Below are 15900 nucleotides of genomic sequence, written 5' to 3'. Positions count from 1 at the left end.
CTTTTCTGCGTCGGATTTATTGAAGCTTAAAACTCATGTTCGGTTTTCAGTTGATCAGTAGTTCGTTCTAACAGGAAATACTCAGCCATATCCGTCTTATCAGCCCCACATATGCCATATATGTAAGTACTAAATGAAAAAGCCTTAACCTAATCACGAGAAGCGCGACAAACAAACTAGCATCTAATTGTATTGAAACCACTAGGATAGCTAGGGTATTAGAATAGCTTTTACCCCGCAAGAAATATCGTGTGTCGCTAGTGGGTACTTACATTTTAGTTATATGTGGATAGTTATACATATAAATGGTATGTGCCTGTTAATCACATAAAGGTAACACATAGTAACATTAATTAAATAATTATTTATAATAATATTGTAGTAATTAATAAAAAGATCGAAGTGAGAATCCGATTGATCATACCCCTTCAGGGATACGGTACCAAAATGGGAAATAGAATTTGTATGCTTAGAATCGGGCCGCTTTGATTTGGTTAGAGGGCTCTGCTCCTCATTTCCTCGTTTCAAGGCGTCAAAGTGCTAAATTCCGAATCCCATAACCAGAGCCCGAGTCACATCTACATCCAAACCTCCGACCAAATCTCCATCCAAACATCCATCCGGGCCTGTCCCTGGCCTGTGCCTGCGGCACCCACACAGCTGCAGCTCCCACTTGCGATGGTATTGGTGGGCCGAGAGCCGATCGCGAACGGCCGAACTTTGACGAGCGGAGCCGAGCGTGCCGAGCGAGCGGGCGAAGAATTCGAATTTCTTTGGCGGGGCTCGTGTTTAGTAATACTTCGAACGCTAGACGATCTCCACATGTGGGGAGAGTGCTGTGCCCGACGATCGCAGCAGCAGCAAATCAGCGTTTTCTGTTAGTTTCCCACACTTTTCCGATACTCAACTCTTTAATACTTGATTTGCTAATGTCGGTTTTACTGAGGGCATTTTATAAGAATCGAAAATTGCTCAATTTCTAACTTTATGCTTATTTCGTTGGCAGTTTCGTGTGTGTTTTAAGCGGGGAGAGACAGAGGCAATTAGATAGAGTGCGACATAAATACGTTGCGGATAGGACCAAAGGACCCAGCGAGGATGTTACCCAGAGATCTAAGGCATCTCTCGGGTCTTCTGGGCGCCGTTTATCTGTTGGGCAGCCTGGTTTCCGTTACCTTGGCGGATGGAAAGGTAAGTGCAATCCAAATTCTTAGTATAATATTAAAAACTGAGAGCTCTTTAAAGACTTGCATTGAGAAATGCATATATTGTAGTGCAATAACTTTTCTCAACTTCTTTTTTATGTCTTAAAACAACTTAGGAAATTATGTTTAAACTAAGGCTATTACTATTTAAAGTGCTTCTCAAACCATAAACATCAGAATTTTATAAGATTTCAAAATACTAACCAAAGTGCTTGTCAAACTGTATACGCATAACAAAGTTTTTAAGGTACTTAAAGCTTATAACAATAATATTCTGATTAACTTTGGAGGAAAATGATCATTTCCACCAATGCTCTCCAAACTGTATCCGTAGTCATTGATTTTGCATTTACATAGTATCAACCATAAACAACTATGTAAAATTGGGTCAGCTCGGAGCTCGACTCTTAATCACCGCAGCTATTGTTATTGTTATTCTGCAGCACTGCACTCTCCGATTTATTCACACTTCCGGCATGAAAACATCGCGTAGTTGCAACAACTCTTTGGCTTCGACAGATAATTCCTTTCAGCTCGCTCCCGATTCCGGGGGTTCAATGGAGTCCAAGTCCAGCTTGGAATCGATTATGTCACTACATTATTTTGGCAACATAATGTTGTAGGTGAAGAGGTTGGCGATAACGCCCATTGATAACCCCCCCTAATCTTTCCATTTGGAGGACATTGCTTTTTTGGCATACACATTCACATGGTTTGCCATTGAACGTTTCCGGCTGGCAATTAGAATTATATTTAATAACAGCGAGATTAGTTCCTTAATTGGCATATAATCATTTGTCAAATGAAACGGGAATGAGTATGAAAAACAAAGAATTAATGCGCAGGTTTCTAGCCCAATTTAATGGATTATTCGTATTTTTACAAAATAGGAAATATTACCCAATGCGCTTTTCAGTGATTTTATTTATTTTTCCTTATTTTTTAACACTAAACTGATTTGACACAAAAGTGCGAAGCAAACGCTACTTGCTGTTGCCCCAAAAACTATGCACTACTTTTTTAGCAACGAGTTACCCAATTCACAGTACCCTGTGCATTTACCAAATTAATTGAATATTAATATTTAGATGGTTAGGGATCGCAGAGATTTCGTAAGGCTGGATGAAAAATGGAGCACATGCCGGCGGCACCTACTTTTTGATGGCATTCGGCGGCTCTTATCAGGCTGCGACTGATCTACACATTTAATTAGACCTATTGCTATGTTGGCGGCATTGACGCCATTGATAGCATGTTCCGCTGATTGCGACATGGCTTTCTAGACTCGAATTTAGAATAAAAACACTTTAGAATTGAAACAAGTGTCGCCAGCAGTCGCAGAGGCTATCGGCTTGGCTTGACTTATTGCCTTTACCAGAGATCAGAGTTTAGTTTTCAGCCTAGTTGAGCAGTTAACTCAGCACACAATTCGTGCACTCAATTCGTTGGGATGTGGAAATCTGGCCCCATCGCTCACGTGTTTGCCATCATAAGTGTGCAGCTCGTCTGACGACTTTGGTAATCCGATCCGCAGCTCTTTTCGCACTCGGTTACGTGGTCAATGCCATGGGCTTGGGACCCAAACTCCCCGATTCCGAGTGAGAGCTCCCAGGTCTCCAGGTCTTGTGGGTTGCCAATGGAGGACTAACCGCAAAACGCTGAAAAACTTGACTTCGCTTAGCTACCGTTGCTCGGGTTACCCTCACGATAAGCGAAGGCTTAAAGAAAAGTTGGTTCACTTACAACAGCATTTCAAAACTATATTATTAATTATAGCCTGGTGCATTAAGCTAATCTGAATAGAAGGGGATTTACATTTTTCGCTAGAATTAGTTTTGATTAGAGCAAACCTTGTATGTGCGCAATCTGTGCATTATTTGCCAGCTATAAGGAAGTTTTTAAAGTTTATTATCTAATATGAGTATCATTTGAATATACCTATTAAACAGTTAACAGCTCTCAGGCAATGGCTCTAAAACTGTTCTCGCAATGGGTTTTGCAACCAGTTTGGCGCTTCATTAGCCGCACAAATGATTTCCTTTTCCGTTCCGCGAAAAGAGAGCCGATCGCTTAAGAGCCGCTTCAATCGAAGAGCAGAAGAGACAGAGAGAGATGAACTCATCGATTGCAGATGCAGCTGAGGCTTTCCATGAATGAATTTTGATAAATGGTCTTTATCAGTCGCTCTCCCCACTGTACCACTTCACCACTCCCCCATGCACCCTTTCTCTTTTCTCCTGCACTTGCCCAGCTATAAATACGTGTACATATAGGGAAATGCCGTTATTGCCTGTGAATAAGTGTGCTCTTGCGCCAGTGCGTTGGTCTGTGTGTGTGTGTGTGCAGTTCGATTCCGACAATTAGCAGCAGCTCAAGTGATCGGTGAGGGGCTCTCTTCGAGAATCACTGGAATTGGAATGAAGGGTTGCCGGGTGATGGCGACTTCAGGGGGTGGGGGGAGTCGGCAATCTTTTGACGTTCTGCACCATTTCAAATTGGAATTGAAAGTTCTTGGCTGTTTGTTGTTTTGTTGCTTCTGCGGCGGCTGCTGCTGCCGTCCAAAGTCTTAGAAACTTCAATGGTGCACTTAGAAAAATCTTAACTACATACATAATATTATCAAATAAATACATAACCTAAATATACCATGAAATATACCATGAATTTCGATATTTTCTTGTAAACAGCCTGTGAAAACATTGTAATATTTTTAATTGTTTATTATTTCTATCTAATTATAAAACTATGATCTATGATTATATCCACCCAGCTATTTCTTTCCGTGCACCTTCCCTTTCAGTCTTCAGTTTCGTTCTCCTTGGGTTTTGTTTATGCCCCATGATCCTGGTCCAAAGTGACCCGATGCTGCTGGCATAAATCACTGACCACCGCCGGCCAGACTGAGCGGGGCCAACTGGGTGTGGGTGTCCAGCTGGTGGAGGGTGTCCAACTGGAGACCGCCCAAGAAAACGGGAGAGCGGGGGGGCAGCAGCTCCGGAGCTCGGACAACAATGATCATCATCTCATTGTTGGACTCCTTGTGGAAGTTTATTTGCGTGCTTGAGCTGAATTGTTTGGCGAGTTGCATTTCAATTTGACTCAATTATTTATTTATCTGCAACTGAATGCGGAAATTATGCGAAGTCTCGCTCTCTGCATCTGTGTGTGTGTGTGTGTGTGCGATATGGACAACATGTCGTATGAGTGATATGGGCAGGGGCCACTTAGTAGCCGCCTTTGTAATGAATTTCGTAAATTGAAACGATTATTTATGAGCGAAGCTAGTGAAATTGGGTTATCAGTCATCTGTCTCATAACTGCAGCTCGTTGTTCTCCTTTTTTCGCCGCCTTATCAGTTCGTACGGGCTCATGAAATTGATATTCATCTGAGCATTTGAAATTCTATACATATATATTTAGAGACTATACATATATGTGTACAATGTATGATGCGATTCCATCGCTGAGATTCCATTTCAGACGGCAGACATCTACTGTCATGGCTAAAAATAAATTCAGCTTAATTTGCTTGGTTAACTTTCTAGTGCTTTGATTGTCTGAATTATTTGCAGGCCATTGAGATGGTTAACCAATGGCTTCATGATATCAAATGATTTATAGCCGGGTGAAATTTAACTGGCAGCTCCTTTGATGCAAAATTCGAACGATAATGGCATGATGTGACTTTTTACTATAGTTTCCCAGCCTGGCGAGTGTATATCCTTTGCTACAAGGTCACAGGATAGTTAGATAGCCAGATAGTGGCACTTCACAGTGGACTCAATCACTTGGCGCTTCCTTATCACCATCACCACCTTATTGACGATCGTTGCGAATATTCAGTTGTGACAGCTCGCTGTCCATCAATTTCAATGTTAATTTGAGTGCACGGCAATTAGTTATCATCTGTCAGGCTGGTGTCCAAACAATTATGCGATGCCACGATGCCGTAACCGGTCACTCAAGTAGCTCCAACTGGGCCTGCTCCAGACGCACGGTTACGGAGTGCGTGGGTGTTCTCCATGTGCAGATTCTTTTGCATCTTCTCCACATGTTGACTTAATGTCAAGCCGGAGCAAAATGATGTCATGCTGCAAGTGCGCCCGTCCAGATGTGCATCCATTATACTATGCTCCACATGAATGTCGGTGTGAGTGTAAGTGCGGGGGTTGCCTTTTCATGTCAATCACACGCTGCTCATATGTTGGCCCATATTCGTATTTTTTACTGCTACCCTGTAGCAGTGCGCCAAAATCGGGCGTTTTAATGCCAACTGAATATGGCATGAATCTGGCACTTTGTGCAATGAGCAACTGGGTTGAGTGGTCAATAAAATGCATTTGTGGGATGTCAGCCAGCTATTTGAAGTCAGTTTGTGACTTATGTTTGCTCAATAAAAGAATAACTTATATTTTACATTTTACTTAGTACTTGCGCGTCTAATACCTTCATTCGAATGCCTTTCATTGTTGCATGTGTGCAGTGTTCCAAACGTTTATGATGCACTTTTAACCACAGATTTGTTGTTGCTATTGTTGATGGTGCAAAAAGTTCCCACTCCATTTCATGGGGCATATAAATGTGCAAATGAAAATGCGGTTGATTGATGGCGCGTGTTGTCTGACGGGGGAAATTGGGTCAACTGTGACGCACAAAAGGATCCTCGTTAGATGCAGCTGAATCTTGATCTCGGGCTTGAGAAGTGTATCTACAAGATATCATTCTATAATGTCTTAGATATCCTTAGATATCCCTTGGCAACAAAGAACTCACATTGATGTCTTGCTGTCTGCTGCAGATAACCCCTTTGTCCGCAGCCTAAAACTCGAAACTCGAGAAACAATACACATGTGCATGAAATACAATTTAATGCTAAATTTAAATGTATTAATTAATTCCGCTCCCACTCCCGACTTGAAACTGTGTCCAGTCTTATCAGCTGTGATTTATATGTGACATTCTGATAATTATAATTATTATGTTTCTTTTTTTTTTGTATGCCACATCCGGGCGTAGCAGGCCACCAACTTTGAGACCCAGATTACCAGACGCCTCTGTCTCTCTCTCTTTCTTTCCTTAGCCCTCCATCTCTGTCCTACTAGTTGCTTCATCTCTGCTACAAGTGGCTCCATCTCTCCTACATGTGGCTCCATCTCTCTCCTCCAAGTAGCTCCTTCTCTTTCCTCCAAGTGTCTCCTTCTCTTTCCTTCAAGTGTATCCTTCTCTTTCCTGCAAGTGTCTGCTTCTCTTTCCTTCAAGTGTCTCCTTCTCTTTCCTCCCAGTGTATCCATCTCTTTCGAAGTCATTTCGCTGCGCTTTGCATTCCCTGAATAATTGCAATCCGTCGAATTAATGCCAGAGTTTAAGGTAGTATCGCTTACAGTTCAGCGGAAAGGCGAAAAGTTAGCACCCGAGGATTGTCATCAGATACCCAGGACCATAGACTGCACATATATACATATCTGCATATACATATGTATATATGCATATCCAGAACGTGTCGGGCCAATAAACTTGGCTGCTCAGATGCAGATGCAGATGCATTTCGCTGCAGCCGGAGCGGAGCGCTCGTCACTTGTGCATCTTTCCGCCCGGCAAGCGATTAGCGTGGGTGGGTGTGCCCAATTGTCGCCTCAGATATATGCCAGATATCAAGATATATCCGCGTGGAGGCCTCGCTCTGACCTTAAACCATGGCTTGGATGCTTCGCTGGACGGGCAACTGGCGCAATTGGCATTAACATGTGTAAATGCGCTTAAGTGCGCGCCACTCGCACAGCATTGTCTCTGTATATATAGTCTGATATATATAGTGCGCCGATCTGGTCAGACACAGTGGCGTAACAGATTGAATTAGGCAAGGGTTTAAGCTAATCCTCTCTAGCGCACTGTCGCCTTATGAGGAGGATACCCAACACCTGGTTGGCCAATTCGCGCAGACACGCGTGCCCATTGAGGAATGTTGGTAATTAGTTTTGGCGAATATTCCCAGTCACTGCCTCCACTGCTGACATCGGCAGAATCGAGGGTATCGTACGGGTATATGTGTATGTGTGTGAAAGAGGAGCGCGCAGGGCAACAGCCCAATTCCCTCGATGCCAAGTGGTTTCTCATCCCCCAACGACGACGCCACTTGGCAGTGCGTTTTCCGTCTGCCAACCGAAAAATAAAAAAATCAAATGAAAAAAAATAAATGGCCCATATATGGCAGACACAATGTAGCATATATGTATATATAGTGTGCTATATGTGGCATATGTGGCCCAGTGTCAAGTTCAAGGAAATTGCAGTGCTGTCACTTTTGAACGTGTTACCGCAACAATTTCCACAGTTTGACATACATTTTGCATGCAAATATAGATATCTTCACAGATATATAATATGAATAATATGTCAATTTCGGTGTTATCCGAGAAGAATTCCTTGGGTTTCAGATTTGGCAATTGATTGAATGAAATTCGATGGTGTTCGCTTGGATATTTTCGGAATATGAAGGAATGTGTGTGCTGTGAAACAAAAGACTTGAATGAAACCAAGAACTGTTCGAAATAAACTCGAAATACCATAAGATTTGGTACACCCACATAATGTGAGGTTTCTCACATTTGACGTGGCATTTCCAGCAATCGAGTGCAATTGCTTTGGTGCACCTGCAGCAGCAGAATTTTCCGGTGGGGGGATTGGATTTTATTTTGGTATCTGCATTTTCTCGGATTTTTCATTTGTTCGCCCGGCGAGAACAACATCTTTTGGTTCACCGCAAAGTCTTTTTTCCATTTTTTTAAATTTTTTCCTAGTTTTTCAGTGCTGCGTGTTGTTTACCTTTGGCGTTCTCGTTTCGGGATTCGGTGATGTGAATATTTAGTTAACAGATGGTTTGATCTGCTGCGAGCAGATTCACTTCTGGGAACCGATTGGAGTAGCATCTTCCGGGGCTTTGAACTCCGCTGATGTCGCTTGTCTCAAATCAGCGGAGGTGTTTGTAAATCCCGAACAGAGCAGAATTTGCCAAACATTTGACACTAATTCAACCGACAATTAAACAACAAATTTCGTATGCAAATATGTTTAAAATATTACGCAGAGAACCTCGAAACATGCGTGCAACATGTGTGCAGTTTTTTTTCTCAATTTTTAAATGGTTTCTTGTTTTTTTTTTTTGGAGGAACTGTCGGTGGAAAACTTGAACGACCACTGAAATTCGAAATTAATGAAGGCGGCCATAAATTCGGACTTTTAACCAGCATGAAATTATGTCAATTCTATAAATACGAGAAATGAAACTAAGGATGTTTATGCCGCTGAAATGAATGAGGAAGCCGCAAGCAATGTGTGCCAATAAATCCACGTGGCAACATAGGCCACTTCTGCAACCTACCTCAAAAATGGTATTTCAAAGTGATTTCATAATGGGAGGAGATATTCCAGATAATCGCTTTTTACCGAGTTGCACACGTTGTTTATAAATAAATGCACATTAAATGGGTTAGAAATGCGCTGCCTGTGGATATAGCATTTCCCAGCATTTTCCAGCATTCTCCAGCCTTTTCCCCAACCGCATCTGCCACATTTTCACTTCGGAATCGCCTCAACTTCATTCCGAGGTCCAGTGAGCGTGTTCTATGCACTCGCTCAATTGACTGGGCAAAAGTAAACGTACTCATATAGAAGATTATCTCATTGCAAACGGAAGCCGTGCAATTAAAGCTGCGAACTGTAGGCTGAAAAATGTTGCAGCTCTACTTATTATTGTTGATTTTCTGGCTAAGGCGGCCCCAGATTTCGTTTGACTTTCGCAAAGGAATTTGCACGAATCCATCCAACCATCGAGCAGAAGGTCATTTCCGTAGGATTCCAGCAAGATTGTTGCGGAATTCACAAATAATCAACTTCACAGATGAGCTAAGGGGTATCTGTTAGCTTGAAACTAATATATGAGTGCTATACAACACTAATACTTAAGTGTTGTGTTTAAGCTGAAAGCAAGCTAAATGAATTTAAATTATTTTATATATTTATATACTAGCTGAATGCTAGTTCCTAGTTGGCACCATGAGCAAATAGATATCGAATTGATTGTGACATCTTCGATTGCCCAAACGAGTGTTTCAATCAGGGGCAATCAAGCTTGGTTCCATATTCCTTGGGCTACTATATAGTATATATATATTCTTGATTTCAGATCTGCAACACAACGATATGCGACTGCAAAGGAATCAAGGGACGCATGGGCGCCCCAGGACCCATCGGAGTTCCCGGCTTGGAAGGACCTGCCGGTGATATAGGACCATTTGGACGAGCAGGACCAATCGGCGAGAAGGGAGATGTCGGCGAGTATGGCGAACAAGGCGAGAAAGGACATCGAGTAAGAAATCGATTTCAAAGTAACCTCAAAATGATGACTTATGCATGAGAAATGTACTTACAGGGCGATGTTGGACCTAAAGGTGAAATGGGTTACCCCGGCATTATGGTAAGTAATAATGTATCTTATAGATAGTCATTCTACAGATTTGAAGGACCCAAATTAAGTGCATTTCGTATTTATAATCTCGATACTCACATGATCCATATTATATCCTATGATATGTAATATGTAATAATTTCCATTGGTTCCTGGCCATCTTAGGGTAAAAGCGGTGAGCCCGGAACACCAGGACCACGTGGAATCGATGGCTGCGACGGACGGCCTGGTATGCAGGGTCCCAGCGGAGCACCTGGCCAGAACGGCGTTCGCGGTCCGCCAGGAAAGCCCGGTCAGCAGGGTCCACCCGGAGAGGCTGGCGAGGGCGGCATCAACTCCAAGGGCACCAAGGGCAATCGAGGCGAGACTGGACAGCCCGGCGGTATGGGACCACCCGGATTCGATGGCGATCGCGGTAGCAAGGGTGACACTGGATACGCTGGCCTAAACGGCGAGAAGGGAGATCCGGGACTGCCGGGACCCAAGGGTGACACTGGCGACGTTTCGGAGCTGCCCTACTCACTGATTGGACCACCTGGGCCCAAGGGTGACCCAGGTGACAGCCTGTCCGGAGTGCTGAAGCCAGATGACACCTTGAAGGGCTACAAGGGATACGTGGGACTCCAGGGCGATGAGGGGCCACAGGGACCGACCGGCGAACAAGGCGCCGTTGGCCGCAATGGACTGCCTGGTGCAAGAGGTGAGATCGGAGGACCCGGAGAGCGGGGCAAGCCCGGTAAGGATGGTGAACCCGGTCGATTCGGTGACAAGGGCATGAAAGGTGCGCCCGGCTGGACTGGAGCTGATGGATTGGACGGAAGCCCAGGAGAGCGTGGAGAGGATGGATTCGCCGGCATGCCTGGTGTTCAAGGAGGCGCTGGTCCCCCCGGAATTTACGATCCTAGTCTCACCAAATCGCTGCCCGGCCCGATTGGATCGCAGGGAGACATCGGACCGCCCGGAGAACAAGGTCCACCAGGTCAGCCCGGCAAACCTGGACGCCGCGGACCCATCGGTCTAGCTGGTCAATCAGGAGACCCCGGTTTAAGCGGCAGTCGCGGACCGCCTGGACGTAGTGAGCGCGGTGAGGCCGGAGACTATGGATTCATTGGGCCACCGGGACCGCAAGGTCCCCCCGGCGAAGCTGGTCTACCCGGTCGATACGGACTGCACGGAGACCCTGGACAAAATGTAGTCGGACCAAAGGGCGAGTCTGGCCTAAATGGACTACCTGGTTTGGAGGGCTATCGCGGCGATCGCGGAGAGGTCGGCTTGCCCGGTGACAAGGGTCTGCCCGGCGAGGGCTACAACATCGTAGGTCCTCCTGGTTCCCAGGGACCGCCCGGTTTCCGTGGACTTCCCGGTGACGATGGTTATAACGGATTACGTGGACTGCCCGGTGACAAGGGATTGCGCGGTGACGACTGCCCCGTATGCAATGCCGGACCCCGAGGACCCCGTGGCCAGGAGGGCGACACCGGCTACCCGGGTAGCAATGGAAACCGTGGAGCTATTGGCCTCACTGGACCGCGTGGCGTACAGGGCTTGCAAGGTAACCCCGGAAGGGCTGGTCACAAAGGTCTGCCCGGTCCAGCGGGTATTCCCGGCGAGCCAGGCAAAGTTGGAGCTGCCGGACCCGATGGAAGGAAAATCGAATTGGGCTCTTTAAAGAAGGGCGAAATCGGTGACATCGGCGACAGTGGACGTCGCGGAGATCAGGGTGACGACGGTGAAAATGGATGGGATGGATCCATTGGTAGCCAGGGCGAGCGCGGAGAAACCGGACAGCGCGGCGACTACGGCGATGCCGGTTACCAGGGACGCGATGGTGAGCCAGGACGCGATGGTCGTGATGGAGCTCCCGGTAGAAACGCCACCACACCCAAGGTCTACTTGATCGGCGAGCCGGGATATGACGGAATAAAGGGCGAGCGCGGCGACGATGGTGATACCGGTTTCAAGGGCGTCAAGGGTGAGCCAAATCCTGGTCAGATCTACGACAACACTGGTGAGCCTGGCGAGGATGGTTATTCCGGACTGAAGGGCGTGAAGGGAGCCAAGGGAGAGCAAGGCGCTATTGGACTTCGTGGCGAAATTGGTGACCGTGGCCCGGCTGGCGAAGTTATTCCCGGACCCGTGGGTGCCAAGGGTTATCCCGGCCCAACTGGCGATTACGGACCGCAGGGAGCTCCAGGATTGGCTGGTCGCAATGGTGAACCTGGCTTGGATGGAGGAATTGGATACAAGGGACAGCGCGGTGTACCTGGTCAGGAGGTGATCCAGGGTGAGATTGGACCACCGGGTCGGTCAGGCATTAAGGGCTTCCCCGGTGATGTCGGCGCACCCGGCCAGTATGGACTCGCCGGACGCCCTGGACCCAAGGGAGTGAAGGGCGAGCAAGGACCGGATGGCGCAGTTGGACAAACAGGACTGCCTGGCAACAAGGGCCAGCGCGGTGACTTCCTGGTTGGTCTGCCCGGACCAAAGGGTCAGCCCGGACGCATTGGTCGCATGGCACCGCACGGCACCAAGGGCCAGAAGGGAGAGGTGGGCTCGCTGGGCCAGAATGGACAGAACGGCGCCAAGGGCAGCATCGGTTTCTCTGGCCGTCGTGGACTCCTCGGCAATGCGGGTCTGCAGGGACTGCCTGGTAGTCCTGGCATTCCCGGTCTTCCAGGAATGATTGGCGAGATCGGAGAGCGTGGTGAGATTGGATACAACGGACGGCAGGGTGACATCGGACCTCGTGGACCCAACGGCGAGTTCGGACCTAAAGGTGAGCGAATATTTGGACTAAAAATCTAACATATACAGAAGATGCGACTTTGCCTAATCATGGTCTATAATACCGTATATCTTCCTATCCTTTAGGCCTCTCTGGTGATGATGGACCGGATGGCTATCCCGGAGCTAACGGCCTTCCCGGACGCAAGGGTGAGCAAGGAAATCCTGGATTCCCAGGACGTACAGGCGCGAAGGGCGTGGCCGCCTACAGTGGCATAAAGGGTGATGACGGAGAATCCGGCTTGACCGGACCCATCGGATACCCCGGAGCTCCCGGAGTGAAGGGACAGCGTGGACCCGTTGGAGATTCGCAACCAGCTCTCGATGGAGTTGCTGGCCGCAAGGGAGAAGTAGGCAGTCCAGGACTCAATGGACTTCCCGGTCGCCATGGACTAAAGGGACAGCGGGGAGATCGCGGTCTCGCCGGCCAACAGGGTAGACCAGGAGAGCCAGGAGCCAAGGGATTGGGCGGCTATCCTGGACGCAATGGAGTTAATGGCCTGAAGGGCGCAACTGGTTTTACTGGACCCCAGGGACCCAAAGGTCCTCAGGGCGAGAGAGGAGTTGTGGGCCTGGATGGTCGAACTGGTCAGATTGGTGATCAAGGGCCACGCGGATTGATTGGAGCGCAGGGAGAGCAGGGTGAGCAGGGTGACGAAGGTGAAGTCGGCTTCCCAGGTCGCTTGGAAAACCTGCAGGATCGGAGCTTCTATCGCGGCTTCACCGGAGATCGAGGACTACAGGGTGAACGTGGCGAGCAGGGAGATATGGGACCAATTGGCTTTATTGGACCTCCCGGCGCCAAGGGCGAACGCGGTGACATTGGCTATGCTGGACAACTTGGATTCGATGGAGCTGACGGCCTTAAGGGATTCCAGGGTGACCAAGGACCACGAGGTCCACCGGGCATAACATTGCCAGCCGAGAAAGGTGACGAAGGCGTTGCTGGACTCGATGGACGAGCAGGACGTCCGGGACACACTGGCCAGAAGGGAGCACCTGGACCACCGGGAGAGAATGGACCCAACGGTGCGATCGGACACAATGGACCCCAGATCCAGGGGCCACCTGGACCTCAGGGAGATGTCGGCTTTCCCGGAGCACCGGGACACAATGGTCGTCATGGACTAATTGGACCAAAGGGAGAGCTTGGAGAAATGGGTCGCCAGGGTGAGCGCGGTGAAGCTGGATATGCCATTGTTGGCAGACAGGGCGACATCGGAGATATCGGCTTCCAGGGCGAACCTGGCTGGGATGGCGCCAAGGGCGAGCAAGGATATCCCGGACTTCCGGGTAAGAACGGAAGGGTGGGTGCCCCAGGACCACGAGGAGCCACTGGCGACGCCGGCTGGGGTGGAATCGATGGCATGGACGGACTCGTTGGCCCCAAGGGTCAACCAGGTGTAACTTACTCCTACTCCATGGCCCGACCCGGAGATCGTGGTGAGCCCGGACTTGATGGGTTCCAGGGCGAGGAAGGCGATGCTGGAGCACCAGGACTTATTGGATTCCAGGGACAGAGAGGTGTCATGGGATATCGCGGTGACCAGGGCGAGGTGGGCTACTCCGGAGCCGATGGACCGCAGGGTCAGCGTGGTGACAAGGGTTATATTGGCTTGACCGGAGCACCCGGCCTGCGTGGTCTGCCCGGACCACAGGGTGACCCAGCGCCAGCACCGCCGGCGCCCAAGAGCCGCGGATTCATCTTCGCCCGCCACTCGCAGTCCGTCCAAGTGCCTCGGTGTCCGGCCAACACGAATCTGCTATGGGAGGGCTACTCACTGTCCGGCAACGTGGCCGCCAGCAGAGCGGTGGGTCAGGATCTCGGTCAGTCCGGCTCCTGCATGATGCGGTTTACCACCATGCCGTACATGCTGTGCGACTTCAACGGCATTTGTCACTTTGCCCAGAATAACGATGACAGTCTCTGGCTGTCCACCGCCGAGCCCATGCCAATGACCATGACGCCCATCCAAGGCAGGGACCTCATGAAGTACATCTCGCGGTAAGTGTAAATTCCTTCCTCCCCTGGAAACCCCTCACACTATTGACATGTCTTTTTCCGCAGTTGCGTTGTGTGCGAGACGACGACCAGGATCATCGCCCTCCACTCGCAATCCATGTCCATTCCGGAGTGCCCCGGCGGCTGGGAGGAGATGTGGACCGGCTACAGTTACTTCATGGTAGGTTACTATTCTCAGCATAAGGAATTAAAGGTTTACCCACCCCCTTTCAGAGCACGTTGGACAACGTCGGAGGCGTTGGACAGAACCTTGTCTCCCCGGGCTCTTGCTTGGAGGAGTTCCGCGCCCAGCCAGTGATCGAGTGCCATGGCCATGGACGCTGCAACTACTACGATGCGCTGGCCTCCTTCTGGTTAACCGTCATCGAGGAGCAGGATCAGTTCGTCCAGCCGCGCCAGCAGACGCTAAAGGCGGATTTGACCAGCAAGATTAGCAGGTGGGTTACTTGAGCAAATCCATTAGCTGCATACATATGTATCTACATTGGTGGTTTCATCTTCCAGGTGCACGGTTTGCCGTCGTCGAGGCAACAGCTTTGTGGCTCGCACTGCATATGTGTCTTCCGGTTCCAGAGATGGCTCTGCCTCGAGGTATCCTTCGGGTAGTTCCTCGGGATCGTCTTCGGGCGCAGCTGGATCACTTCCGGAGACAGATGGCAATTACAGGTCAAGCTGGACTTCGGGCGCAGCTTCAAGTCCTGGTTCCAACTCCGGATCCTGGTCATCTGGATCCAATGCCGGAGCTTATCCTGGCTCTAACGCCGCCTGGCAATCGGGGATCAATGCTGGATCTAGCTGGTCTTCCAGACCCGTAGCAGGATCGGGCTCCAATCCGGGATCGTACTCTAGCTGGTCCGCGGGCTCCAGTCCTGGTTCCAATCCCGGATCCAACTCCTGGTCCACGCGCCCCTCTTGGAGCACAGATCCGCGCAGTCGCGCCCCATCAAACTATCTGAACGGAAGGTACCAGCAAAGGGTTCGCCCGAGCAACCTGCAGGCCTACAATGAGTACGCTCGCCATGGGGGCAATACCCGCCAGTACAACCGACGCCCCCGAGAGGACACCACCGCCCCCTAGATTGCAGTTCGAACTAAGTAGCAGTTAAATATACGTCTTAAGTCATTTGCTATCCTATCCAGGAAACGATAACGATCCAAACCCCAACTCGAGTACCAAGCAAACTTTAACCACTAAACAGTGCCATTTTCCGTGGAGATGTAATCTAATTACGTGGACACCAAAACTAAAACCATATGCCACATACCAAATATAATTATGGAAGAGGGGTCGAGAAGAGTAACCACTGCCTCCACTGCAACGAAAGTAAATTCTGTGCCCCTGTTGGGATTATTGTAAACGTAACACAACCAAAAAGAAAGCCCAGTTTTTTGATAAATAAAATTTACAACACATAAAACGAATG

The 15900-nt window shown here is 48.7% G+C and overlaps 1 protein-coding gene across 1 annotated transcript; it reads left to right on the top strand.

Annotated features, from left to right (window-relative positions):
* Positions 1 to 732: 732 nt before the first annotated feature.
* On the top strand, positions 733 to 15898 carry LOC6739212 (collagen alpha-1(IV) chain). The gene is made up of 9 exons (XM_039292340.2): positions 733 to 877; positions 1007 to 1191; positions 9388 to 9570; positions 9634 to 9678; positions 9835 to 12445; positions 12541 to 14458; positions 14522 to 14636; positions 14690 to 14913; positions 14981 to 15898. Exons 2-9 carry the CDS (start codon positions 1099 to 1101, stop codon positions 15552 to 15554), a joined length of 5763 nt encoding a protein of 1920 aa, XP_039148274.1. The 5' UTR covers positions 733 to 877; positions 1007 to 1098; the 3' UTR covers positions 15555 to 15898.
* Positions 15899 to 15900: the final 2 nt, after the last annotated feature.

The sequence above is a fragment of the Drosophila simulans genome, chromosome 2L, assembly GCF_016746395.2.
Source record: "Drosophila simulans strain w501 chromosome 2L, Prin_Dsim_3.1, whole genome shotgun sequence".
NCBI lineage: Eukaryota > Metazoa > Arthropoda > Insecta > Diptera > Drosophilidae > Drosophila > Drosophila simulans.
Note: the sequence above shows the minus strand (reverse complement) of the source record. Positions and strands in the feature narration are given on the sequence as shown.

Bases quoted from the DNA above. Each gene is read 5' to 3' on its own strand.
- LOC6739212 (XM_039292340.2), top strand. From the start codon at position 1,099: ATGTTACCCAGAGATCTAAGGCATCTCTCGGGTCTTCTGGGCGCCGTT. The intron at 1,192-9,387 runs GTAAGTGCAATC...TCTTGATTTCAG, and splicing joins TTACCTTGGCGGATGGAAAG to ATCTGCAACACAACGATATG. The intron at 9,571-9,633 runs GTAAGAAATCGA...ATGTACTTACAG, and splicing joins AAGGCGAGAAAGGACATCGA to GGCGATGTTGGACCTAAAGG.